Here is a 25,992-nt window from a genome sequence, read left to right on the forward strand (position 1 = left end):
TACTTGGAAATATGGATTTTAAGTCCTTGAAATCTTAACACTAAATAATCAGATGTATATTTCTTTCCAGAAGCAGTTTCAGTTAGGACTTTTAAGCGTCTCAGGTGGGCCAACATCAAACGAAGGACAAGTTTTAGAATTCAAGTGCAGATATCAACCTGGATTTTCTCTCATTTTCTAAAGCCAGGAACACAAGAACATTGTCCTAGATACATTCTCCCCGTCAAAACAAAGATCTTGCTGCAGAGTACTATTTAAAAAACCAAAGTAATAAAGCAGCTTCACCTGGGGATGAGGGCAAAAAAAAAAAAAGTTACCTGTTCACACTAAAACTAGGACAGTTTAAAAAGGTAGTTTAAGGAAAAAAAGCTTCAACAAGGCCGTAAATACTTGGACAGTGTAACAAGTCTTTTCCTTGGCACTGGGGAAAGAAAGCAGTTTTATGGAACTGCTTTTCTGTACTATTTTAGATACAGGTTTGATTCGGCTTCGGACGTCTTCATGTAATAGTTCTTGGATAACTACATCTCTTTTTTCTAGTTAACCCAACAACTTTAAGCAAAAGAGAAAATACTTTATATGTTCTTATATGTGACAAAAAGTTCGGTCAACCTCTGCCCAGCAGGGGAGTTTAAAAAATGGTAAAGAAAGGCAACAGTCAAGGCTTATAAGGAAACAACAGGTTGCATTTAAGTCCTTAAGCATATAAAATAAGACAAAAAGCTTTTAGGTTGCAAATGTGTTAACCTTGATTTCCTTCACCCTTCTGAAAAATTTAATGGGATGGTAAGAAAACACTCAACCTTATTTCTAATAGGTAATACCCAGGCAACCAGATAATTCTATAGTACAATCGGGTCACTTTGGGATCCAGTTTTCCCCCAGCAAAATTTCTCTTTACAAATTAATTAGGGCAACATTTACCACAAAGCCAATGGTAAAAAAGAAAACCTTGATTGAACTGCAAAACTAACAAGCTTTTCAATTAACATTAAAACAACTAAACTTTACACCTTATGATTGAAATGCTAAAATTCAAAAGTAGTACAAATAAAAGTGTTGAGAATAACTACATAAAGATGTCTATTTCCATCAAATAAACAAGTCTAATTTAGACTCCAATACAGTATTAACAGCTCAAACTTTGATGGTGAACAATCCTTTTCCACCTTAATGCAGTGTAGGAAGAATAGCACACATTAAAGTTTGTTATGAAAATAGAGTTTATTAAAAACATCCCTATTGTTTTGAGGAGCTTTCACCGTTACCTTGTCTTAAATTAAAAAAAAAAAAAATAGAGAGCACTTCTAATTACGATTTGTAAACTTTTTAAAGTCAAAACTTTTAAAAAGTTACAGCAAAAAGGGTAATATTTATTCATATTTTCAGTATTTTTTGTTATTTTGTGGCTATTTTTAAATAGAAGGGAAGCAATCAAATTGCTTACAATTCCCCACCCACTACTGCGGGGCTGTGATATAGCAAGAGCAAATATAATACAGCATCTGTACACCTCAAGCTCTACACTCCAGAAGTGTCACTGTCACATTTTGACAAATTCCAGTCTCTAACGAGGAGCCTCTGCTGCTGAGCCAGAATCCTTTTCAGGTTCAACGGATGAGGTAGCCTCAGCAGGTAACTCTTCAGAAGATTTTACAACTGCAGACTCAGACTCCCCCTTATCAAGTTCTGAAACAGTGTCTACATTTCCCACTTGGCTAATGGGAGGTTCAACGGTTTTGTTACCACCTGCCCTGTCTGTCACCTCAGGCTTCTCCTTTCCTCGGTTCTCTTCCTTATCTCTACGAGACTCTCTATCTCTAGAATCTCTCTCTCTGTCTCGATGCCCGCTAGAGCGTCTATTTCTCTCTTCCAAGTCTCTGTGCCTGTCCCGGTCAGGGCTCCTTCTTCCCCACTCTCTCCTTTCACGATTACTATTATCTCTATCATCATTACGGTTCCCATACCGTTCCCGGTCATTTTCCACCCTATTTCCAAAAGATCTTCTTCCAAACCTCTCTTGGTCTCTACCTGAATTGAACTGCTGCCTGTTATCATTTCTAAACGGCTGTGCTTGCTGCTGCGCTGGTGGCGGCTGCTGCGCTGGTGGCGGCTGCTGCGGCTGTGGCTGCGACGGGGGCGGCTGCTGCGGCTGCGGTTGTTGCTGCCTTCCGTCTCTGTCTTCGGGACCCCCTGGGCCTGGCCCTGGGCCCCCAAGCCCTGGCATTCCGCCAGGCCTAACAAAGGGGCCATGCGGTGGAAAGGGGCCTTTCATTCCGTGAGGTGGAGGCATTCCAAAGCCCCCCGGTCCTGGAGGTGGACCTCTATGCATCATATGCGGTGGCATGGGACGAGGTGGCATCAAAGGAAATCGCTGTAAGTGAGGCGGAGGCATTCCCGGAGGGCGCTGAAGTGGGATCAGGCCAGGTCGGGCACCAAGAAGACCAGTGGATGGTGCCTGGAGCCCAATTACAGGACCAGGTGCAACTCCTTGAGTACCTAAGAGAAAGTAAAAACAAAAATGTATATAAAGTAACATGGAAGATGGCATTCCATTTTCACCTGTTTCCTGTGGAGCTCCAGTCAAAATGAAGTTCAATCCAGAATCTTCAAATTTTGTGGTGTTTGCCAGTCTACCTGTGAGAAATTCAATGTGACGGCCCAATAACAACCCTGGCATGCAGTCTTACAGATATGATACTATACATATTCCATGAAGATATATGTATATATAATTAGTGTATAGATAATTAGTATCTAATATTGATAGAGGTCAAAATAAGGTGGAAAAGGAATTTGAAATATACCAATTTTGGAAAGTCTCCTATAGCCTTCACTAGCAGCTGTTTGGTAAAAATACTTAAAACACTCAAAATACTTAAAACATCTAAGAAATACAATGTACTAGGCCTAATGAGAAAGGGCTGAACTGAGTCACCTGAAGGCCAGCTCAGGTGTACTCTTAGGAAATTTTACACTTTAAAGTCTTAATACTAGAAACAAATGGGGTGACTGACCCAGAAAATCCACCGAAGAGGGGAGGTCTCTTTGATTCATTAAAATGTCTTACTATACAGTAAGCATCACTGGAACAGTAATGCTTATAAAATAAGACTGATACACCAGTGAAAAGTTTATTTTTACAGGTTCTTTTTCAAAGCACAGCATAAGGTGCTAACTGGCTGGGCCACAGTGACGAAAGTAAGCTCACAGTTCAGCCATTCATTCTTCCTAAGGCGACAAGACTGACGAAGTTGGTGCTGTTGACAGTGACAAGGACTTACTGGTTTTATTTCCCATTAACATGAGAGTTTGCTCACATTTTGGTGTAAGTCCTACAAATCCAACAACCCATCATTAAAATGTTAGGGCAAACAGTACGGACTTCTGTTTTGGTTCACCACTTAAGTAACACGAAGGCATCATCTCTCTATTTCTTTGAAATATCAACATCACAAGGCAAAATGTTCCAGATGTTGTTAGAATACGTACTATTTACCCATGTACTGCAGAAAGGCCTCTGAGCAAGTTATTGGTTATGACTCTTGACCAACAATGGTAAGAGAAACGGTAAGAGAAAAGCAAACCCAATACTTTAATACTAAGTATTGCCCCCCACCCCAACATCAGCTTGAACCACTTCCCCCCACGTACTTCAGCAAACATTTAACAAGTTCTGCTCTCTCCAAAATTTTTTGTATAAGCAATACTAAACAAGAGTTTCTAACTTCAGTTTCTGCTCCTCACAACGTGTGGTCCAATACTATTCTGTCAGACTTAAGGACTAAATAGAGTGGACCTGAAAATGTACGTACAGCAGTTTATAACTTTTAACGTGAAGACTCAACAGCTTTGGTATTTACTTACACACAACACCTTCTTTCAAATGCTTAAAAAGAAGTACATTATGTTTGGTGGAATAAAATCTCACTTAGGAATGACCTTGGACATGTGCCTCAGAAACGAGAATACTACCTGCTTCTTGCTGAGAATAAACGGGATAAAATACCTAAGAGCGAGCTGAGAGACTTGTCCATAGTTAAATGCTGAAATTATTACATCTACTTTGGCGGGTGATAAATATCCTAACATTAAATATCTGACTTGACTAAAATGAATGCATTTTTCATTTCTGATTCGGATCTTATTAACCTTTTGTGGTCCCCCAATACCACCAGAATTTAAAGTCAAGCATTTTAGTAGCTGGGAAAAATGTGAACGCACTGAGCTTCCACATGTCAGTAAAAAGCTAGAAATTATGAAACAGACAAAGGAGGCAAAGACCTTGTCTCCTCATTCTTCAGACTCTCCTTGAAAATCCCAAAACCACATTCAGAACCTATCCCATATTTCAGATCGAAAGGAACTCACAATGGCAAACGTTATTCCTATCATTTAGTAAACACTGACCATATACCATACAGCAGGGCAACAAAAGCACCTAAGATACGTCCCTTCTCTCACTTCTAAACGAGTCCCAACATCTGTGGACTGTAACTCGAACATAAAATACATGCACCCAAGTTACTGCCCTTTTACTAGAGATGCCACACATAGATAACACTTGAATTGAGCTATACTTTCCCACCAGCCTTTAAAATGACCACTGTAGTTATCTGTAGGCTCAAAAGGCCAATGCCGAATTTTTAAATAACACTAGAAAAATGGGAACAAGGTTCAAAGCATCTTATTATAACAAAAGAATTAGGTTCAGATGAATCTTTAAGAGGAAACAGTGACTCTTGCGGACAATGGAAAGGTCCTATTTCCTGATTTACCGAACACTGGCTTCTTCAACCACCAATCTGACAATGGCCAAAGGATGCAAGGCCACCTCGCCCTCGTACAGAACAGATAAATTGGCAATGATACTCTTTAAAATATAAACCTGTCTCTAGGAACACATCTCTTAAGTCCTTTATAACATGTATTTGAGAGTGCACAGAGATTGACAAAATTGTGATTATTATTTTTGTAGTCAACATGTGTTGCATTTACAATGAAAGTTATATTTAAATAAAAATACACCAGGTGGCATAAGCCCTTGATAGGCATGCTAGCTGAATTTCATTTTTAATTAGGAAAGCTGACATTATACATACATCAATGGACTAAACATACAGTGAGTTACTCAGGTCTAAAGGGTATTCAAGCAATTATTCATTTGATCTGGAAGTATGACCTGCAATGCCACTGATAGGTTTTCTAGAGCTACAAATTAAAAAAAATTAATTCACACATATGGAACACCTGAGCTTTACATTATTAACTCATTCCATGTGCTAGAGATACAAAGCTAAACAAAACACAGTCCTTTCCCTCGAACACGATAGAGCCTAAGTACAAAGAAACATGCCAACTGCTTCAATGGCACAAGCTCTATGGCGGCAAAGGCGGAACTGACGAAGCCGGTGTGCATGAATCGGAGTGCGAGGCGCAGGGTGTCTGAACGGGGTCTCAACAGAAAGGGGGGAGAACATCACTGGTCAAGAGAACTGCAACAGAATGTCCTTCTGACTAGAGAGAGAAGACAAATACAGAACATGAGGTTTATTACTGAAGCAGCAAGAAAGGATTTGCATGCATACAAACTACTATCACTTATGCGGAAAGGCTGAGGCCGAGCAGGCGGGCTAGGGCAATTCAGAGGTGTGCTACGCCACAAGAGGAAAGCTGGACTTTGACTTCGAGTCGGGGGGCAATGACCAAGGCATTATTTGCAGGGATGATCCTGTGTTCATTTTTGAAAGACCTTTCTAGCAAGCAGTGTACAGGAGAGCCAGGAGGGGAAAGACAGCAGAGAGCGGGTGGACTCTTACCCCTGGGATCCAGGGGACAGAAATGAGACTGAATCGAGACAGAGGGGCCAGAGATGAGGAGCACAGCTTTCTGCTCTGAATGAGTAGATGGAAGCCATCAATGAAGTGCAGGAATTTGAGAAAATAAGCTATTTTTGGGGAGACAGGACAAATTTCTACTGAGAGCTAGAGGAGACTGGGTTAGATCCAGTGGAAATGTGCAGAAGCAGCTGGTATGTGTACCTAGAGCTCGTAAGGGAAGTCCCGGTGTTACCCACAGTTCAGGTGAGAAAAGGGAAGAGTTCAGACCCGAGGAAACACCACCCTAAAGTCTCCGAAATTTTAATAAAGCAGAATTTAATGCAGGAAAAGGGACAGCCCCAAATTTGAGAAGTATAATAAATACCCTGGAGTTTAACTCAAAATAACCAAGACTTAACTATGAATATTCCTATGATGAGTAAAAAACTAGACATTTCAGAATTAAAAAATAAGATTAAAGAGGAGGTACCATTGCTATCTAGAGCAAAGCTGTCCAGAATTATGTGACATTAAGAACAGGTATGTTAAAAGGCTGTAAGGGCAGCAAGGAAGGGGAAGTTGGTATCATGGCTGGAGACCAATGTGGGCCTTGAAATCTCAGAACATAAATAAGAGACACAGTGTCTTTCCACCCAACATGTAGCTTTCTGCTAAGGACTGGGGGGGGGGGGGAGGACAGGGAGACACATAACAAAGTTACTAAAGGTTTGAATTAAATACTGTGGGAGTGACCCAAATGCATCAGTTAGTTGGATGCTTTAAAGAGGATGTAAATTTAAGTGGGATCCTTTAAGGGAAGCAAGGACTTGCTAGGTGAAAAGGGGAGGGAGGAAAAGTACACGAAAACATCCAGGCAAGGCAGTTCTAGCTCTTCACCAATGATCTTGTCCTCTGTCCTACCAAAACCACCACCTCTCAAATCCTGGCCCTTTCGTTGCCAACACCTAAATCCCCTCCAAACCCTCATCCGCAAGCACGCTTCCCGGAATAATTTTTGATCTCATGAGGGTCAGGCCCCCACAATGCCCTCCATTGTCTTTACTTCCCTCTCCTTATCTGCCTCAGAGTACAGGGTTGCCCCCTCACCACAGTTCCCTGGAAAAACCTCAATGGTTTTGAATGCAACTCTTCTACCTCACCTGTACAGACAGGTCTGGGGGCCACCCCACCCTCAACATGCCGACTGGTTTAAGTTTATAACTACAACCACAAGTGCTTCCTTAATTCTGGTTAGCGATCCTAACTTTCCTAGTCTGTTCGAATTCTTATTTCCCTAGATATCTAAATCACCTGTTCCTGTTTCTCCTTAATCCTGTCTACTCTTGGGGGGGGGGTGTTTTATAACAAATTCAGTGAGATAAAACTCACAGTTTACAATTCACCCACATAAAAGTGTAAAATCAATGGTTTTTAGTATATTCAGAGCTGGGAAAACATCACAATCAACTTTAGGATATTTTCATCGCTTCAAAAAAAAACAAACTCTACCACCCCCATTTCTGGGCAACTGCCCCCCCAACCCCCCTACCCCAGGCAACCACATACTCCAGTTTCTGTCTCTACAGATTTGCCTATTCTGAACATTTTATATAAATGGAATCATACAATATGTGATCCTCTGTAACTGGCTTCTTTCACTTGGTCTATCTTTTCAAGACTCAGCCATCTTGTAGCATGTTTAAATGTTTCATTTTTTCAAATTACCAAGTACTATTCCATTATATGGTTTATAATGGAAACCATTTATTATATATACATATTGGGGTTTATCATGAAAAAAAATAAAGGTCGTTGGAAGATGGCTTTTTCATTCACTTACCTACATCTATCAATTTACCTGTATCCATATTACTCCTTCTGAAAACATTATGCTCCAAGGGCTAAGCCCTTTATTCAAACCCTGAACCCAAGCATGCCCTCTTACCTATGTAAGGATATCAACTTAGCAAACATCTCTTCTTTCTTGCACCAAAAACTTCCCCTCTGCTGAATTTTCCAAAAAAGATGCTTCAGTTTTTCATCCATCTTTTAGAAGTAAAAAAAACAAAAACCACCCTGCCTTACCTTGTATCTCCTTTCAACTATCACCCCATTTCACTGTTCCTCTATAAAACAAATATCCTCAAAGATGTCCAAAATCACCATACCCATTTCTTCAGCTCTCATTCTCTCCTGACCCTACATAATTGGGCTTTTGGATCCATCATCTGAGGAAACCACATTTCTAAGGTTATCCAGGAGACTTCATTCTGCTAAATCCAGGCAGCAAGCTTCAGTGTCCTTCTTTGACCGGTCAATACAACTGATAGTTGACCCCTCCCGCCTTCCTGAACTGTACTTTGCTTCCTAGCCCTAGTACTGGCTGCACCTTCCAGTATCCTCTGCTGAATAGAACAGTATAGAAGAGCAGTTAAAACCACAGGTGTTGGAGCAATGCTAGCTTTAGTTCTGGACCTATCACTTGTAGCTGCTGACTTGGCCAGGATACTTTCTCTCTTCATGCTTATGCCTCCTTATCTATAAAATGGGGAAACTGTACCTACCTCTTAGGACTGTAAGGCTCAAATGACTGATACATACACACTCTTCAGGAGAGTTCCTGGCATAGGGAACTATGCCTGCCTTAGTTCTCAGTATTGTATTCTCAAGTGCTAGGTGTTGAAGTATTCCTGGGCTCATCCCTCTATGTCTCTACATTCCCTCCTTAGGTACTCTCACAGGCTCCTGTGGCTTTGCTGATGTGTTTGTGGATGACATCTGAAATCACATCTCTAGACTTTACTCACCACGTTGTTTACTTACCATCTGCACCTAAATTTCAAAGTTAAAATATCCAACATTTTAACTTGATATCCTCTCTGCAAACCCACTCCTCCTTAACATTTGCCCATCTCAGGAATGGGCACCCCATTGATTGCTCAGGTCAAATACTCATTCTTGACTCCCTTCTCTAATATCCCATATTAAAAAGGCAACAGGGAGGCCCTATCCTCAAAATAAATTCAGTGTCCAATTCATTTCCTCCACTGTACCACCCCCAACCCAAGCGGTTAGCCTGCATCTCAACGACTGCAACAGCATCTAGTGTCTGCTTTCTACTCCTACCAATTCCTATAGTCTGTTTTCTATGTAATAGCCATAATCCTTTATAAAATATACATCGGATTAGAACTACAACATTCCCCATTGCGCTCATAACCAGGCCCTTAACAACCTTCTCTAAACTAATAGCCTGCCACTCTTTTCTTTGTTCACCCTGCTCCAGCCACACTAGCTCACTGTGGTCCCTCAAATAAACCAAGTTCATTCTCAATCCTGGCCTCCTTTTGTCTTCTACCTGAAATGTCTTCTATTTCTATGGCTCTTCCCCATCATTTCTCTCCGTATCTCCTCCTTAGATGCCCTCCTGAGCCATCCTACTTAAAATAGCACATCCCATGTGACACTCCTCCAATTCTTAAGTGTTTTCTGCTTCACTCTTCATAGGGTTATCTCCATGTGAAATTATCAGTTTATTTATTATCTAAGTCCCTACTAGAATATAAGCTCTACAAAGATAGGCTTTTGTTTTGTTCATTCCGGTATCTCTAGTATCCAGAAGGGTGCCTGGCATACAGTAGGTACTGAATAAACACATGCTGAATGTACGAATCAATGGTGGTGGCAGAGGTGACGACCAAACTCATCAAGGAGAAAATCTCTCTCAGGGTCCAAGAGCAGAGGCTCTAAGTCCAGGTTTCTCCCCCAGGGCGCGGAGTGTCTTTCCGCTGTTAACCTACAAAGATCTGAAATTTATTTTGAGAAAGGCTGCAATTTTCTTTCACAACCTCCTCTTCTCTTCCTAGTTGCAGTTCCACCTTTTTTAATCTGATCCCAAAAAATGAAGGTCACTGTGGCATTTGCATGAATCCAGAATGAAATTTTCCCACACAAGGAAAAAAATTTATCAACCACTTATCTATCCCACCAATACCCTGAAATCCCTAGGCATGCACATATATATATATATATATAATTTTAAAAAATCACTAAATGTCTTTTTTTCATTCCAGACCTTCAGAAAATGGAAATACTAGTACGACCCATACATGTCTTTCCTTTGCCTAGATTTACCATTTAGTAACATTTAGAGCATAACTATTTTGAAGACTCCCAGGCAATTCTTATAGCAGGTACCATGTTGGGAGTTGGAGAGAACAAAAGAGTAAGGAGCTAGAGTTTTCAAAGAATGAGAAAGCACATTTTAGACCGTATTATACATTAAGATTATATCAAAAACAAATAGTGCCTAGAATGTTAACGAGAGATCTTCAAGAGAAATTTCAGTTTTCAATTAATACATAATGCGGGTATACTGAGAGGTGGATCTATTTTTAGCACAGGGGTACATTATATTTTGATAAAATCCAAATACATGAAAACCAGAATTTCAAATGAAGAGAAATCAGACACAGATTATTTTAAAATGACTCCTTGGCTTTTTGGAAAATAATGCACAATAGGCTCTGTCTGGTCAATTTCCTATAGTTCATTTATAGTCACTTTTTACAATTTGCACACAAATTGCTCTTTTACTATAAGCGGCAAAGTATAACAGCTCTGACTTAGAGTTAAGAGTTGCACTATTAGAGTCAAGAAGTGTGGAATAAACAACTCACCTATCACTGAATGAGATTTCCCTAGGGAATTTTACTTTCAACGTTAGCTGGAAAAAAATCTTACCTGAAATTCTTCACAGCAACACCACTGCCTACCAAAATCAATCTAGAGCCCAGGGTGTCTGCCCCTCCACCTTCCTCAAGCCCAAAGTGATATAGGTCAGAAAGATTTAAATTTAAGAGAGACTCTTTAGGTTGGAGTTCTATAGCCTAGGAAGCACAGAGGGACATGGAGACAATGTGATAAGCAGCTTTCAAGTTTTTGTACAAGACCTTCCCCCTGTGTGTTTCATTTGAAGTACTTCACCTTCTGAGAAAATATAGTGTATTCATGCATCAATTCATATCCAAGGCAAGTACTGTTGTGGATTAATAGCTATTAGTTATCTACTGTATCCACCGAACAATGTTATATACTAAATTGAAGGTACTGTGATGAGTATGTGGGAACCATTTCTACTATGTAACACTAGTGGAATAATTACCAATGTAATATTTAGAGTACCAATTAGCTTTCAAAGAGAACACTTTATAGGACAAAGGTCAACAGCCTTTTTGGGGTACCAAATCAAACACCTAGTAGATCCATCTAGCTTTTAATTTAAAATAACCAAACATTATAGCAAAGTCCACAGTAAGAAAAAAAATATTAAAAGATGAAAGTTTTATTAAAAATCAAATATTACCATCAAAAAAACTACTTTCTAGAATTTTCTTCAGGTTTTCTTTGAATGTTATTCACACTAGATTGGTGCTCTAATGTTCTATTTAAATGTTAAAAATTACTAACTATAAAAAAATAAAATTCTAGACAGAGAAATCCAAGCTAAGTGAAATCACCAAAATCAAATTATCAATTTTAAGGTAATTATTGAATGTGATGGTAAAACTATTCATCTTCTGGGCAGTTTTAAGGATCATAACTATTGCATAAAAGCAAACACACCCATTTAAGTATACAATAATTCACAAACCAATTCTGTACACATAATTTCTTGAAGTGTCCAAATTTGGAAACATCAACTCAAATGCTTATTGAGTTCATGCAGGGATGTGTGGAAATCAAGTCTGAAGGGCATCACACCACTGTCTAGCAATTCAGCCTGAAGGCCACCAATTTGTGACTTCTGCTTTAGATCTTTGGTAACCAAAATTATCAGTAAGTTGGAAGCAATCTTAGAAATACCCAATTCTTATTTATAAATTTCACCATCATCTATAGCAATGTGACAAAACTAGAGAGAATTTGCACATTAACAATTAATGAATAAATGTATCCGACAAGAGAAAAGGCTTTAATTTTCCACAAAAGGAAGGCGTCCAAGTTAGCATAATTTTTCCTTGAAATGGTATTTTGGATATACTGGTAACACAGCAGAGATATGTAACACAAACAAACATTTTTTTGTGTATTTTTTTTATTGTCTGCAACACCAAAGTAGCCCAAATTTCACATTTACAATGAACTTTTTAATCAAAAATATGCTATACATATTAGAGATACATGTTATACAAGTTTTTGAAAAGTAAACACATACACTTAATACAGTAAAGAGAATAAACTGAATTGCTATTATCATTAATATTCCTTCTCTCCTAAATGATCAACAACTGTTACCAATAGATTTTATGAAACCACCACTGTCCTGACTAGCTATTTTGGAGTGTGAGGTACAAAGAATGGATTTCTTCAAAATCAAGTGATAATGAATTATTACTGTGTATCATATAACTTCCTATTTTCAGATTACCAGTTATTAAAATAATCAGAATTTCTACAAGATGGAGGTTTAGTTCTCTACAAATTTGGTAGTGTGCGGTATCTCAGCCCAACTTCAGAAATAGGTAGTTACCACTTCCAAACTAACACCCACACTTACACCTGATCATTCAGAAAATTCTTAAAATTCTTTAAGCCAATCCTTGCAGCACTGCATTGCCTCCTCTCCGTATAATCAGGCCTTACTACTGAATTTTGGGAGATGTGATGAATAGTTGTTTGGCCCCTGCTACTTTAAAAATATTATTGCCATGTTTCAGAAATTAAGATCCAAGATAGGTTCACCTTCCCTTGTAAGAAAATTACCTGAGTATCATTAATGGGAAGAATACAAATATCATATTATGCTATTTCAATGAAATACCACTATGACTAATGCATTTCCTCAGCAGGCCAAGTGACGGAACTTGAAAATGTGCGAACTTATGACCTGGTCTATTCTACCACGAAAATATCTGAGGACTATGTCAAGATACATTTTTTTTTCCCTAAAAAACTTGTTTCCTTTGCCAACAAATAAAACAGTTTAAAACGAATCACAGCTGAAGTAATATAATCTTAGCATTACAAAGTAGAGCTCTTGTCTAGGTATTCTAAATATTGCCTAGGACACTCCTTCCCTGTAATAAGCACCCACCATTCATGGGTGGCCTACCCTGTGGAAGGCCCCATGAGTTGTATTATATACATAAGCTCACCGAATCACAACACCTGTTGTGTCATTTTTATTCCTTTTTTTTTTGTAACAGATGAAGAACCTGGAGTTTCATATCACCTTCTAGGCTTAAAGTTTCCTGGTACAGCATAGCACTTCTTTTTATTATCATAAGAAAAAACATTAGAGCACCAAGAATAAAGTTGAAAGTATCTTAGTTCTAATATTCTATTACTTGATCAACATCAACAATATCCCAACCTAATTAGCAGTCCTTCAGTGCTGCAGTATTACATGTGATTACTGCATTTCTTTATCAGAATGATGGAACTGCGATCCCTCTTTTGGATAAATCCTCCTTTATTTGCACACACAGTAAAAAGTTTCCTTTCTCTAAAGGCCAAAATTTATAGGATATTCTTCTCAAGATTTCTAATTGAAGGAATATGAAAGGCTTTCTCGTGACTGGAACTAAACTGCATTTCTTAGTTAAAAGTACTTATTTTAACAAAAACAGTTTTCATTTTTATGTCACATTTTGATCGGTCCAGATTTGGAACAGCCTCCAATTTCTAAATTTTGCTTTGAAAGTTACAAAGATCACCAGCAGAGGTAAAGTATAAGCAGCTCTGCACTATCTATCCATCTATCGATCCACTTACTCAAGTAACAAATGTCCCTCTCTCATGGAGTTTCTATTCTAGTATGTATTTATTTGGGAGGGAGAAGGAGGGAAAGACATACAAAGAGGTATGTCAGGTAATGATAAATGCTAAGAAATGTAATTATTTTTCTAGCAGTACTTAACTTACTAAGTTTGCTTTTCAAGTTCACCAACTTTTCATCTGTGCTTTATTTTGTTTCACATGTTGGATGCGGAGTTTAAATTATGCACCTCAGTAGTGATAAGAAATAAAGGGCGGAGTCTTCAAGACCTAAATGTTAAATCAGAGGCAGGCTACTTAGTCTTCAAGGTTGTTTGAAAGTAGTGGTTATTAAACTCTTGGGGATGAAGAAAGATTTCATTCAGTGGATTTACTAACACCAGAAAAAAGCACAAATGAATGCCACTTTGTAAATAATCTCAGGTGACCTAATACCCATGAATGCTACACTAGGAAATTTCATTAAAAAGAGAATTCACAATCAGGGGTGTCAGTGTGAGGTGGAGGAAAGGGGTTGATCAGAAAATACTATCCAACTCAGATTCTGTGATTCTTATGCAACCATCTTATTATAGATATGAAAAACAAAATGCATAACAAAACTGAGATCCAAAGATTTTAAGGTTTCCTGGCTCCTAGAACAATGTTCCTTCTACTACATGATTTCCATTATGGTGCAGACCTCTTAAGCAAATTCCTCACAAACTATTTCCAGTCATTATGATGACTACCGCTACATTACTGGTGACAAATTTTAATCCCAAATCCTCTTTTACCATTACCCAGTCTGTGTACTAAAGGAAATAAAAGTCAAGTTTATTATCAGACTATGCTCAGTCTTAGAGAGGGCAGAAGACAGCATGCTATTTGGAAACAAACTGGTTTTTATTATAAATGTAGTATGTGCACAAAGTAAAAATTTCCAACAACACTGAAAGGTGTAGGTGAAAAGTAAAAGTCCTGCATCACAAACTAATGTTCCACAGTCCTACATCTCAGAGGCAACGAATGTGCTCTCTCCTTAAAAAACATCTAAGATTATGAAAGCACGTATGTGCACATACATATACCTCTGAAAAATACAATGGGCTTACAGGACTACAATGTTATAATACTAAGGATGAATTAACTACCCACTAGGGAGAATCAAGTGTTAATTATACTCGGCAAAACCACTTCAAAATACAACATTTTATTAATGTAAAAGATGGTCACCATAACAAGTATATGAAATAACCATTTATAATTCAAGCAAGCAAGGGTAAAGACCCTTAAAGATGTAAACAATATAAATCACACTTTCCTTGATCGTAAAATTGTGGGTAAAGAAAACTGAGGGGTGAGAAAGCACTGCCCCAGGCTGTGCAACTGTCACTGAGGCAATAAAGCCATTTTATTACAATGTATCAAAGATAATTTCTTTACTAGCCAACAGAGAGGGTTACCACAGCCCAGGGTTTTATAAAAATTGGTCCAGATAGGAAAAAATTCTAGGTGATCAAAGAAATGCTATCTCTTATAAAGCTGGATGTCTGGGGTTATATCAATCATGGACTCTGTACCAATTCCTTCTCACAGAGATTAATCACTTTCCTATACCAAATTAAGATGTACAAATCCACACTTTTCTTCAGGATAACAAACACAATTTCATCTCTGAGGCTGTCTCTTGGCTACTCTCGGTAAAGACCAAGTGCACATATTTAAGAGGAAGACCTTCCTCAAAGAAAAATATCAGTCTCAGAGAACATTTTACCAAAATTAGCATTGTTTAAAACACACACACACACACACACACACACACACACACACACACCCCTCTAACTGGGGTGGGGGGAAAAAAAGACTAATGATAAAAAAAATTAACTTACCAAGAAGTGAAACAGGCTGGGTTACAGGAGGGGTGGGCAGATTCGTGGGTGCAGCAGGTGGCACAGCAGAGCCATACATTTTCACACTGTCACCAGACTCGGCGTTTCCTCTAGCCCCAGACACCACTGTTGGAATGGGATTTCCAATAGATAAGTCTTTTGTAGTGTCTTCATTTATACCAGCGATAGTAGCTAAGGAATATAATTACATCAACATGTGAAGCTGAATAATTATCTCCCCAGTCAACATTCTTTTGCCATACTATAGACCCTATTACTGGTCCATTCTCCCTCTTACTCCCAACTCCAAGAGGACGAGTGAACACAAAGGAAAAACATGCTTACAGTTTGGGATGCTTATTGGTGGAGTGTGAGGAGGAGGAATGGATACTGGTGGAGTTATAGGAGGTGGGGGTCCAGGAGGAAGAAAACCTAGAATAAGAAAAATAAATGTCAACTTATGTTGCGTCACCTTATTTTGGGCTCTAAAAAAGAATGTCTTCTTGAATAAACTCAGTATACCTGGTGGTAAATGCATCGGATTAAATCCTGGGCGCAAAAATGGTGGAGGAGGAGGTGGAGGAGGAACACCAGGACCAAAACCTGGAGGGGGAATGCCCAAGGGAGGCGTGAAAGTGGGTGGCTGGAGAGCACCAACTACAGGAGGACCCGGCTGATGTGGTGGGACCTGAAAACAAAGAAAGAATAATGAAGCCACATGCAGCCGCCTTCCCAACTATATGGTAAGTAGAGATGAAGAAAAGATCTTGTTGAAAAAGCTATTTCTAAACTTGTACTTATTGTGTGAATAAATTTATCTAATAACAGATGGTAATTAGTACCTACTATAAATGACAGAATTCAAATTTTTGTTCACTACTCTATGATAGCAAATTTACTTTTTAACCTCACGAGTATCTATTGGTGATCTGACAGAATATGATATGTTAAAAAATGATCCATGGTCAGGTAAGTGTGAGAAATACAACTCTAAGAAAAGCTACCTGGCAATTTACAGTGATTAAGATCCCAGGTTCTGGGGTCAAACTGCCTGACCCCTCTTCCTTTTAACCAGCTTTGTGACCCCGAGTAAGCTATTTACAATCTCTAGACCTCGGTTTACTCATCTGTAAAATGAAAAAGTGCCAACCTCACATAATTATGGGGATTAAAGTAGTAATACACGTTAAGTTCTAAGGCCTGTCATTTAATACACACCCAACAAATGTTAGCTATTATTTAAAAAAAAATAAGTATGATCAATTTTAACGGATTAGTCAGGTTTCTTTAAATGAGTGGTGATATACACTGAACCTTATTTAGAACCCGTGCTGAATGGGCATGTCCAAAAGATCAACTAAAGAGATTGCCAATTTAGGAAATCCATTTATAAAATATCACAGCTAAATACATGCAAGGCTAGGTGACACTTTTGTGATAGCTCAGATTTATCTGATTCAGATTTAATGTGAGAAATTGAAAAAGGTACAGGAAACATGCTGAGTATTTAACATACATTATCGCATTTAATCCTCAAAACAACTCTGACCTAGGAAGAACACCAGAGCCAAAGCCAAGAAAGGGAATTTGCACATTTACAGATAGGAAATTAAAGCTTAGATCAGGTGACTTGCCCAAAGTCATGTTGTAAAGAATAAACAACAGAGCTGGGATTCAAACTATGTTCTGTTAGAATCCAGATTCTCTCCTCTGAAGTAATGCACTGACCAGATAGCAGACGTTTAAGAATATACCTTCGTGTTAAGTGGCACTCAATTTATTAAATGGCTCATCCATTAAAAAAGTTCATGATAGCACCACACAAACTGAAAATGAAGAAACCCTCTTTACCTCAAAACAGCTGCTTGTTGGGATATATATTTTAAGTTCCCTCAGAACATAAAGTCCCCAAAGAACAAAGATCCAATAAAAGAAAACGAGAGGAAGCCGAATATAAAATGCTATCAGGTTTGCATCTCAAGTCTGAAACATTATAAAGACACTGAAAAATCTAGACAGATGTAAGGCTATATGAATTTAATTTGATTTTTACTGATGTTTATGAAAATATGTGTTGGAATTTATAAAAATTAGGTTCGACATACCAAAATATTAACAATTAATATGCACATTTATGTATTCATGTCTTTGAACATTAATCTAGACATACATCTAAATAAATAAGATTTAGAAAGGTTTTTCTTTCACACACAAGTTTAAATAGTGCCCCCAATATTCTTACCTGTGGAGGTGGCACTGTTATAGGTGCAGGGACAGGAATAGGAGGGACAGGCACTGGTAAAGGTTTAGGTATGGGTGATACTGGTTCTGTATGTGAGGTGTCAGCCCCTCCATTTTGAGCAACTTCATTTTCATGCTTCTTGGGGATTCCCTTCCAATCTATGAGAGTTAAAGAAATTTAACAACACAAGTCTACCATTTTCAGTTTGTAACTTTAAATCTAGAAATTATTTTAAAAATGCTGATTATATTAAAAAACTCAGCAGTATGATTATTAAAGAAATGCCTGTGCTAATCTTGTAAGTATTAATTAGGTGAACGAACAACAATAACAAACATGCAAGAGAATGCCTATTGTGTCCCAGGCACAATTCTAAGTGTTTTCTATATATGTATTAATTCAGTGAATTCTCATAACCATCTGTAAGTAGGTCCCATTATTATTCCCATTTTATAAATGAGGAAAACAATTTGGAAATTAAGGAAAACAAGGTCACATACCAATAAGTGGCAGAGACGGGACTCAACATACACACCTCCGGCTCTAGGGTCTATGTTCTTGTCTGGATTAAAAATCCCAGGAGGGAGAAGCAAGATTCTTTTTACTCTGACCAGAATGCCTGGCACACGGTAGAGCCCTGATACGTATTTGCCTGAACAAAAACCCAGCTCTACCCTTAAGTGAAGGCATCACGGACTATGGGGAAAGAGGTCAAGGTATGGGAATGGCCCAGCACCATTTCACTTCTTTTTGGCTCTCAAACCAACTCTGCTTGCTTGAAACTCCTTTAATCACTTACTTCTATTTTGCCATACCACCCTGCAGTCCTCCTTGTCCAGCTATCTATCAATCTCCAGGTCATGCCCGCACCTGCTGCTCTTTTCCCCACTGTAATCCTACTGTCAATGTGCCATTTTTAATATTCATGGCACAGGTAACTTCCTCGTCTTACATGTTTACTTTTGACTGCTTCTCTGGGCATTTAAATGCTTTCAAAGAAATTATTATCATGCACTGGTTTAAAACGCAATACTAGTAAGGTCAGTTTAAGACTCATTTGATCCATTAGGTTTTCGCAGTGAAAAATTCTACTTACAATCTACTTACACTGTAATTACTGATAAACCCCACAATCAGCATTCTTTCAGTTATGTCTGAATCTGTCTCACTAAAAAGTTGCCTTAAGGGCAAAGACCACATCTGTCTTATTTAGCATTGTTTCCTCAGTTTATAATGAAGAGATTGGCACATAGTGGGTACTTGAAAAATCTCAAAAATCACTTCCTACTGCGAAGAAACATTTTTCATACGTACAATCAAGAAAACAGATGAATTTTAGATGAAATTAAATACTGCTTTACCTGGATTAAGTGTATCACTGTCCAACATTCCTCCTTCACAAAAACTCTCCAGTTCTTCAGGCTTGACTTTGTCCCATGGAATATAAGTAACACCCAGTTCTACATCCCAATACTGCTTATAATCTGCCTTTATTCCTTTGTTTAAAGCCCAGGCAATCTATATCACCATTAATCAAAATATAAAAAGAAAGGAAGGGAGAAGAATGTCAGTTTTGAGAGTTAACTGTTTCTCGAATTTCTAATCACTCAAACTTGGAGGCAAGAGGGGAGCGATCTGGCCTTGCTATCCCCGGATTTCACTTTGATGCCAGGAAACTGGTTAACCTTTTCTCCCACTTTGTGCCAATCTAACTGGCATTAATTCCTTATCCATTCCTCCAACCCCTTACTTCTCAATTTAGCCAACATAAAACTTAGAGAAAAGGAAAATATTTATCAGGGAAAGGCTGAACAGTCCAGCATACTGGGGACCACTTTCCAAAGTCTTGGACACCTTGGAATTATTCAACATTAGACAAAATCCTCTTGCAGTGCAATCAAAGGGTAAAGTGTTACGACACTGAGAAAATGCTGACTCTAGCCCCTTATGGGAAGAATACCCATGTATCTACATCTTTTTCTCTATCTCTGTTAAGTATTTTTAATAGTTTATTCTAAGAATGAGATGGCAAACTTAAATAATGTGCAAAATCAAGGGGCACGTGGCTGGCTCAGTTGGAAGAGCATGTGATTCTTGATCTCGGGGTCGTAAGTCTGAGCCCCACACTGGGTGCAGAAATTACTTAAATAAAACTTAAAAAAAATTTTTTTTTAATGTGTAAGATCAAAAAAATCTTGAATGACAAAATCTTTTACTAAACATGATATTTAAAGCACCAATTATACCTTGATGAACCTATCTACATTTTTTGTTAAAAAATGAAATTCTACATGAAGCTAGCATTTAAAATTTTATGTTAATGTTTAGGAGATAACCTTTTTAAAAAAGATATATACGAAATACCTCAGTGTCCAAATTTAGTTTTTAAAGAGCCAAGTAATATTATGTGTTAAATTTTTTAAAAAATGAATTACAAGGTATAAAACTGTACCTTTATGGATTTCTGGTTCACTTTATAGTTTCCTCGGCTCAGTTTCTGCAGGGCACGATAAGCATCTTGCCTATGAACCATAACAATATAGGCACAACCTCTGGGAGGAATCATCTGCTCCAAAACATTTTAATAAAAATATAATCAAATCAAAGAGCAACAAAATAAAATAAATAATAACCAATTCCAACGATCCCAACTCCCCTGCCCCCTACCCATCCCACCAAGCCAGGTTCTATAATCGGGGATTAAGATATCATAAACTGGCAATTCAAGTTTGGTTTCAATTGCCAGTTTTTAATAAACCTACAGTTCTCCAAGCTTTGTTAATATAGATTTTTTTTTAGAAAAGGGTTTCACATTAGACTTGGTTATCTATGAAATGTGGTTAAATGCAGAAAGTGCTAAACATGGACTCAACCCCTACACTAGCCACATCTTCTACAAAGCTGGGCAAATTTTAACTTGGGTCTCTAGTCCTTAATTTCATAAAATGACATTAATCACACCTGTCCACTGTCATTACATAATTTAATAAACACTCACATTAATTGATTCAATTGGACCAAACTCTTCTAAAAGACTGGCAACATCCTGTTGAGTAGTCCTTTTGTCCAGCTGTCCCACCCAGAGTGTAGTACTACAAACTTAAAATAAAATTAAAATGATAGAAATATACACATTTGATAATGAGCAGCACTGTACTTTTCTACAATTAAAAAGAAAATCATTATAGAAAAAATGCACAGGTCATATGATAACGTAAGGTTAAGTAGCAAATCCCATATACACCTAAAAAATTCTAGAAAATTGTGGTAATACTTCCGGAAATGGAACGATAGTGAACAACATAAGAGTTGAAAAAATCTGGCCCTTTTGTGGTCAGATCTAAACTGGGGCCAGAGATGCAATAACCTGCCCAAGGCCACCCTTGGCAAGTGAGCAGCAGAAGACCCGATCCCAACTCTCTCGATCAAAAACCAGTCCAGCGTTTTTGTCCACTAATACAGCTGTCCCTCTCCAACTGCTGAGTGTTACGGACAGTTTTTCTCTTATTTGTGTCCTAGGTAATAAGTCTCCCAGAATCAGAAGCGCTACATATGCCCTACTTGTATTATAAATTAAAATTTTAATAGTATCTACAAACTTGTATCATGAATGAATGGGTCTAGCACACCTTATTAAACATATTATATTCTAAATACATGATGAGATTCAGGAGATAATGCAAGCTAATAGATATTGTAAACTGTAAATCTTTAAAACAGTTAATCTGGAAAAAAAATAAAACCTTTCCATGTATAGGAGAGCTAGTTAATTGCTTTCCATTTCATACATTAAATTCAAGACACGCTGTCACTTTATTCCTCATCACTATTAACTAGGTTCACTCCTTTTTGCGGCTTTACAGCTAGCTTAACATATCAAAGCAAACTCAAGGGTTGTATGCCAAAGCACAAACAAACAAGAGACAATAAAGCAGTATTTTGCTAACAGTTGTAAAACATTTTATACCCAGAACACAGAAAAAAATAATTCAAGAAGTCTGAACATAAGGTTAATTTACCACTCGCAGTTTCTGGTTTGATTTGAGGAAGGCCTTTTTGTCGGCGTTCTCTTTCTTTTTCTCGATCTCGCCTTTCTTGGGACCGAGATCTAGGAGAATGTCGGCGTCTATCTCTGGACCGAGATCGAGAACGTCGATGACGGGACCTTCGAGATCTAGAGCCAGATCGAGATCGCCTTCTTTTTGGTGACCTAACATTTTCACAAGGGGAAGAATGGATAGAACAGAGAAAAAACTGAAAATGTAAGCGGGTATTAATCTGAAAAAGAAAAAATATAACTAGGTAGTTTAATGACAGGACATGTAATAATTCAATAGCAGGGAATTCATTTAAAAATCTTAATATGTTGCAAGTTAGAAAGCATGCACATATTCTAAATGAGATAAATAAGGTTGTTAAGCTTATAAAAGTATCTCTCATCTTTGATAACTCGGTACTATACTCAATTATGTACTCAGGAGTGTAAGAAGCTGTCGCCATTGAGATAGCCTGCTACTACTGGTATCTTCTCAGTTAACTTCTTTTCTGCAGCAATTAAAAATGTTATCTGATTATAGTTTTACTTGTTATCTTTCTACTTTTGTTGGCTGATAAACTTGTAAAGGAACTGTGAATACATAATTCCTATCATTCTATGCATATATGCATGCAGGCATTGAAGCAACTCAAGGGGAAAAGCATGGGTTAAGATGACTGACCTTAGTTTTTTAAATTACTACTTCTGCTCCCACTCTACATGTACAGACATACAAATATACTAAATGCTATTTTATTAATACTGCATATCTAAAAATAATCCAGTTTGATTTTAATCTGTCTCCTAAAACATACAGGATTGGAAAAACATTTTCTATCAATTACCTGGATGCTGACCTAGATCTTGACTTTCTGTTATCAGACAAATGCCGCTTAACCTCTTGAATACAAGGTTGTTCTACTTCCATTTCCTTTAAAAATCAATAAAAAACAAAAACAACCACCCATCATTAAATGAGAGAACTTGAAATTATAAAGGCAAGATGACAAAATCTAAAAAATGCTAAATTACAAATCTCTTGCCTTGAAAGTTTTATTCTGGTTACTTGACACCACATTACGAGTTTAATAATGACTGTCCATCAGTGAAAAGAAAAAAATTTTATGTGGTCTACAAGATTAGAGGAAACACTTCTCTACTTCTGGAAATTCGTATTAAGTTACATACGATTTTATTAAACCATTGATTACAGTGGTAAACTAGACATTAGTTAAGCATTCTATACTCTATCTCAATCCTCACAGAATCCTATGGAAATTGGTGTTATTACTACGTCCACTTTCCAGATGAAAAGCTGTAGACACATAAAGGGTGAATATGTGCCCAACAAATAGTCTTTCTTCACATTCAAAAATGAAGATAACAAGCAAACAGGCAGGAATCTGCACATAAGTCAAAGCAACCAAAAAGATAACCAATCTGAGAATAAAGTTTTACCTGATGTGCCTTCTGTGTAAGTGGTTCATTCTGTGCCTGAAAAGAAGCTTGGAAAGGCTGCTGGACGGGTGGAGTTGGAGGAATCACAGACTGAGCCATGGGAGGAAATGGAGGTGTAGGAAGAAGGCCAAATCCTGGCATCTGTCCATTAGGAGGAAGTGGAACCTTTTGTTTTTAAAGAAAGCATGTTAGTAGATTTTAAGTAACAGCTACCAAAATAATTCAGAAAGCCCTTAGTTACTTGATATAAAACTAAAATATCTTCAACAAATTTCGATCACAGAAAAACTGTGTATTGACACACAACGATTAACAATTTCCACAGGTATAATGCTTATCTGAAGAACTGTTACATATCCAAGTATATAGGTTAAAAATTCTAGAACTCATTTTAAAAATTATATATACATAGGCTTGACCTTATATATTTAAAGACATAATTTCATTTATATGAGGAACAATGTGACAGAATAAACTTAAAAGTCAGAGAGGTACTGTACTGAAAACTGTCTCCCTTCAACTTCAAAGGCAATTAAACCTTTTGGAAGGGAGAGTGACTATAGCACTGACGTATAGGTTCACTTTTTAAAAATTTACTCCAAGGGGAATTTCAACTAATATCCCTACTTTTAGGGTTTAAATATCATAATAATAATGAGAGTAAACCACAATGTAACCTATTTCTGCATGTGCCAATCCAATACCAACAATATTAAAAACATAATCATAGGGACGCCTGGGTGGCTTAGTTGCTTAAGTAACTGCCTATGGCTCAGGCCAGGATCCCAGGGTTCTGGGATCAAGCTCCACATCAGGCTTCCTGCTCAGCAGGGAGCCTGCTTCTCCTTCTCCCTATCCCTCCCCTCGTGCTCTTTCATTTTCTCAAATAAATTAAATCTTTAAAAAAAAAAAGTGTAATTATAACATCACAAAGAAGTATTCCTTCTAATTTATTTATAAAATTTCAGTAACTGTTAAACATTTGGAAATAAGTCCACAGGTTTTCTTCATATTTTAAACAAGCTTATAAAATACTTCTCTAACTTCATTCATCAATAAATCACTAAAATCACAGTATCAATTTCATATTAGCAACTTACAGAATGGATCAAAGATGATACACGTAAGAACATGAACATACTCTAAAGAGATTTCTTAGAACCCTTTCTAAACCAAGAATATGAAGTAGTTCTTTCCCAAAGCTGGTTATAAAACAGAAACTATACAATTAAAAAAAAACAGGAAACCAGATTCTTTAGATTTGGCTTTAGCATTAGATCCCTACCTCTGTAATTTAGCTGTGCAGTCAAATTTAGGAAACTCTGAATAAAGGATTTGCTAAAATAAACCCAATAAACAAATCCCTACTAACTTCTTGCAATTTTCCAGAGTACTATGTTCCTTTCACTGCAGATTTCAAACTATACTCTGAATTCTGAGAGCTAAAAACCCTCTAAAACATCTCAACAACATTTACCCCAATAAAGCTCCTCACAAGGGAAAGAGATGCACCATTAAGCAGGCCAGGTCCCTGAAACAGAACTATAATCTCTCTCTAAACGATTGTAAAAAAAATACTTATTATTAAATTATAAGCATGTAATATTTAGTATGCTTGTTTTAATTAAAGCTTTTTAAAAAAACAAGTCAATTATATGCTCAACAGCTTTGACTGCAGCTGCAGTACTACTTAGCCAAACACACAGCTAAATAAGAGTGGTCTGTGAAGTGCAATCCATATGCTCTAATGAATAGATCTTCACATTTTAAAACTCAGCGGCAAGAAAAATGTGTATACCTGATGGTGCACTGGATCCTGCTGTATTGTCATCATTCGAGGCTGAAACTGATCCATATTTTGATGTTGTGTATATGCTGGCTGCTGCATGCCATCTCCAGGAAACCCACTAAAAAAAGATGAGCAATCTTCATTTTATCCATTCAAAAACACGTAAGATTCTAAACCACATTTATACTACAAAGACATTAAGAATGTTGTTCAGGAGTCATTATTAACATCTTACTGAATCATGTACTTGCCTACACCAATTGACACATTCAGCATTATTCCCAACATAAAAGCCATTTTTAACTGTAAATCTGACAGGATCCCCTCCCCATTCAAAAGACAACCCAAAATACCATAATTTTAAAAAATAATGATTATGAAAAATGATTTTGTTACTTTAAAGTTATAGCTGACCCTTGAACAACATGGGTTTCAACTGTGTGAGTCCCACTCACAGTTTTTTGGCTACAGTGTAATACAGTAAACATATTTTCTCTTCCTTGTGATTTTAACATTGTTCTTTCTCTAGCTTACTTTTATTTGAAGAACAGTTTGCAATACATAGAACATACAAACTAGGTGTACAGGTTTGGCTTCCGGTGAAGAGTAGGCTATGTAAGTTTTGGGGGAGGCGAGTTATAATGCAGATTTTGGACTCTGGGCAGGTTGGCAACCCTACCTCATCACCACGCTGTGCCAAGGGTCAACTGTACTTGTCTTATCCCTTATAATGATTCCCAACTCTGTATCCACCGAGGAGCATAGAAAGAAACTTACAAGGGTGCCTGCGGAGGGGAAGCAGCAGGTGCGGTGGTGGGTGCAGTGGCGGAGGGCGCTGGAGGCGCAACAGCCACAGCAGGTGCGGTGGCGGTGGCAGCAGCAGCAGCATCTTCCTTCTTTGATTCTTCCACAGCTTCTGGCTCATCATCATAATCAAATCTATCAAGTAGCTTCTGGAATAGTTACGTCAATATCCCATTTCAAAATTGGGATTGGGA

At 37.7% G+C, this 25,992-nt stretch overlaps 1 protein-coding gene across 2 annotated transcripts in view; it reads right to left on the reverse strand.

Annotated features, from left to right (window-relative positions):
- Positions 1 to 1,352: 1,352 nt before the first annotated feature.
- The window catches only part of SCAF4 (SR-related CTD associated factor 4), a 55,770-nt gene continuing 31,130 nt past the window's right edge, over positions 1,353 to 25,992 (reverse strand). The window contains exons 8-20 of one of the 2 annotated variants that reach the window (XM_045785504.2): positions 25,772 to 25,947; positions 25,004 to 25,112; positions 23,206 to 23,370; positions 22,593 to 22,678; positions 21,731 to 21,921; positions 20,710 to 20,810; positions 20,164 to 20,277; positions 19,073 to 19,229; positions 17,712 to 17,869; positions 15,992 to 16,157; positions 15,815 to 15,901; positions 15,470 to 15,595; positions 1,353 to 2,499 (exon numbers count right to left, since the gene is read on the reverse strand). In XM_045785504.2, the coding sequence (XP_045641460.2) occupies positions 1,568 to 2,499; positions 15,470 to 15,595; positions 15,815 to 15,901; positions 15,992 to 16,157; positions 17,712 to 17,869; positions 19,073 to 19,229; positions 20,164 to 20,277; positions 20,710 to 20,810; positions 21,731 to 21,921; positions 22,593 to 22,678; positions 23,206 to 23,370; positions 25,004 to 25,112; positions 25,772 to 25,947 (2,568 nt within the window). In that variant the 3' untranslated portion in view covers positions 1,353 to 1,567. Of the gene's footprint in view, positions 2,500 to 15,469; positions 15,662 to 15,814; positions 15,902 to 15,991; positions 16,158 to 17,711; positions 17,870 to 19,072; positions 19,230 to 20,163; positions 20,278 to 20,709; positions 20,811 to 21,730; positions 21,922 to 22,592; positions 22,679 to 23,205; positions 23,371 to 25,003; positions 25,113 to 25,771; positions 25,948 to 25,992 lie in introns of both variants that reach the window. The other variant, XM_045785503.2, reaches the window with a different exon arrangement.

The sequence above is a fragment of the Ursus americanus genome, chromosome 4, assembly GCF_024610735.1.
Source record: "Ursus americanus isolate L20-20 chromosome 4, mUrsAme1.1.p, whole genome shotgun sequence".
Taxonomy (NCBI): domain Eukaryota; kingdom Metazoa; phylum Chordata; class Mammalia; order Carnivora; family Ursidae; genus Ursus; species Ursus americanus.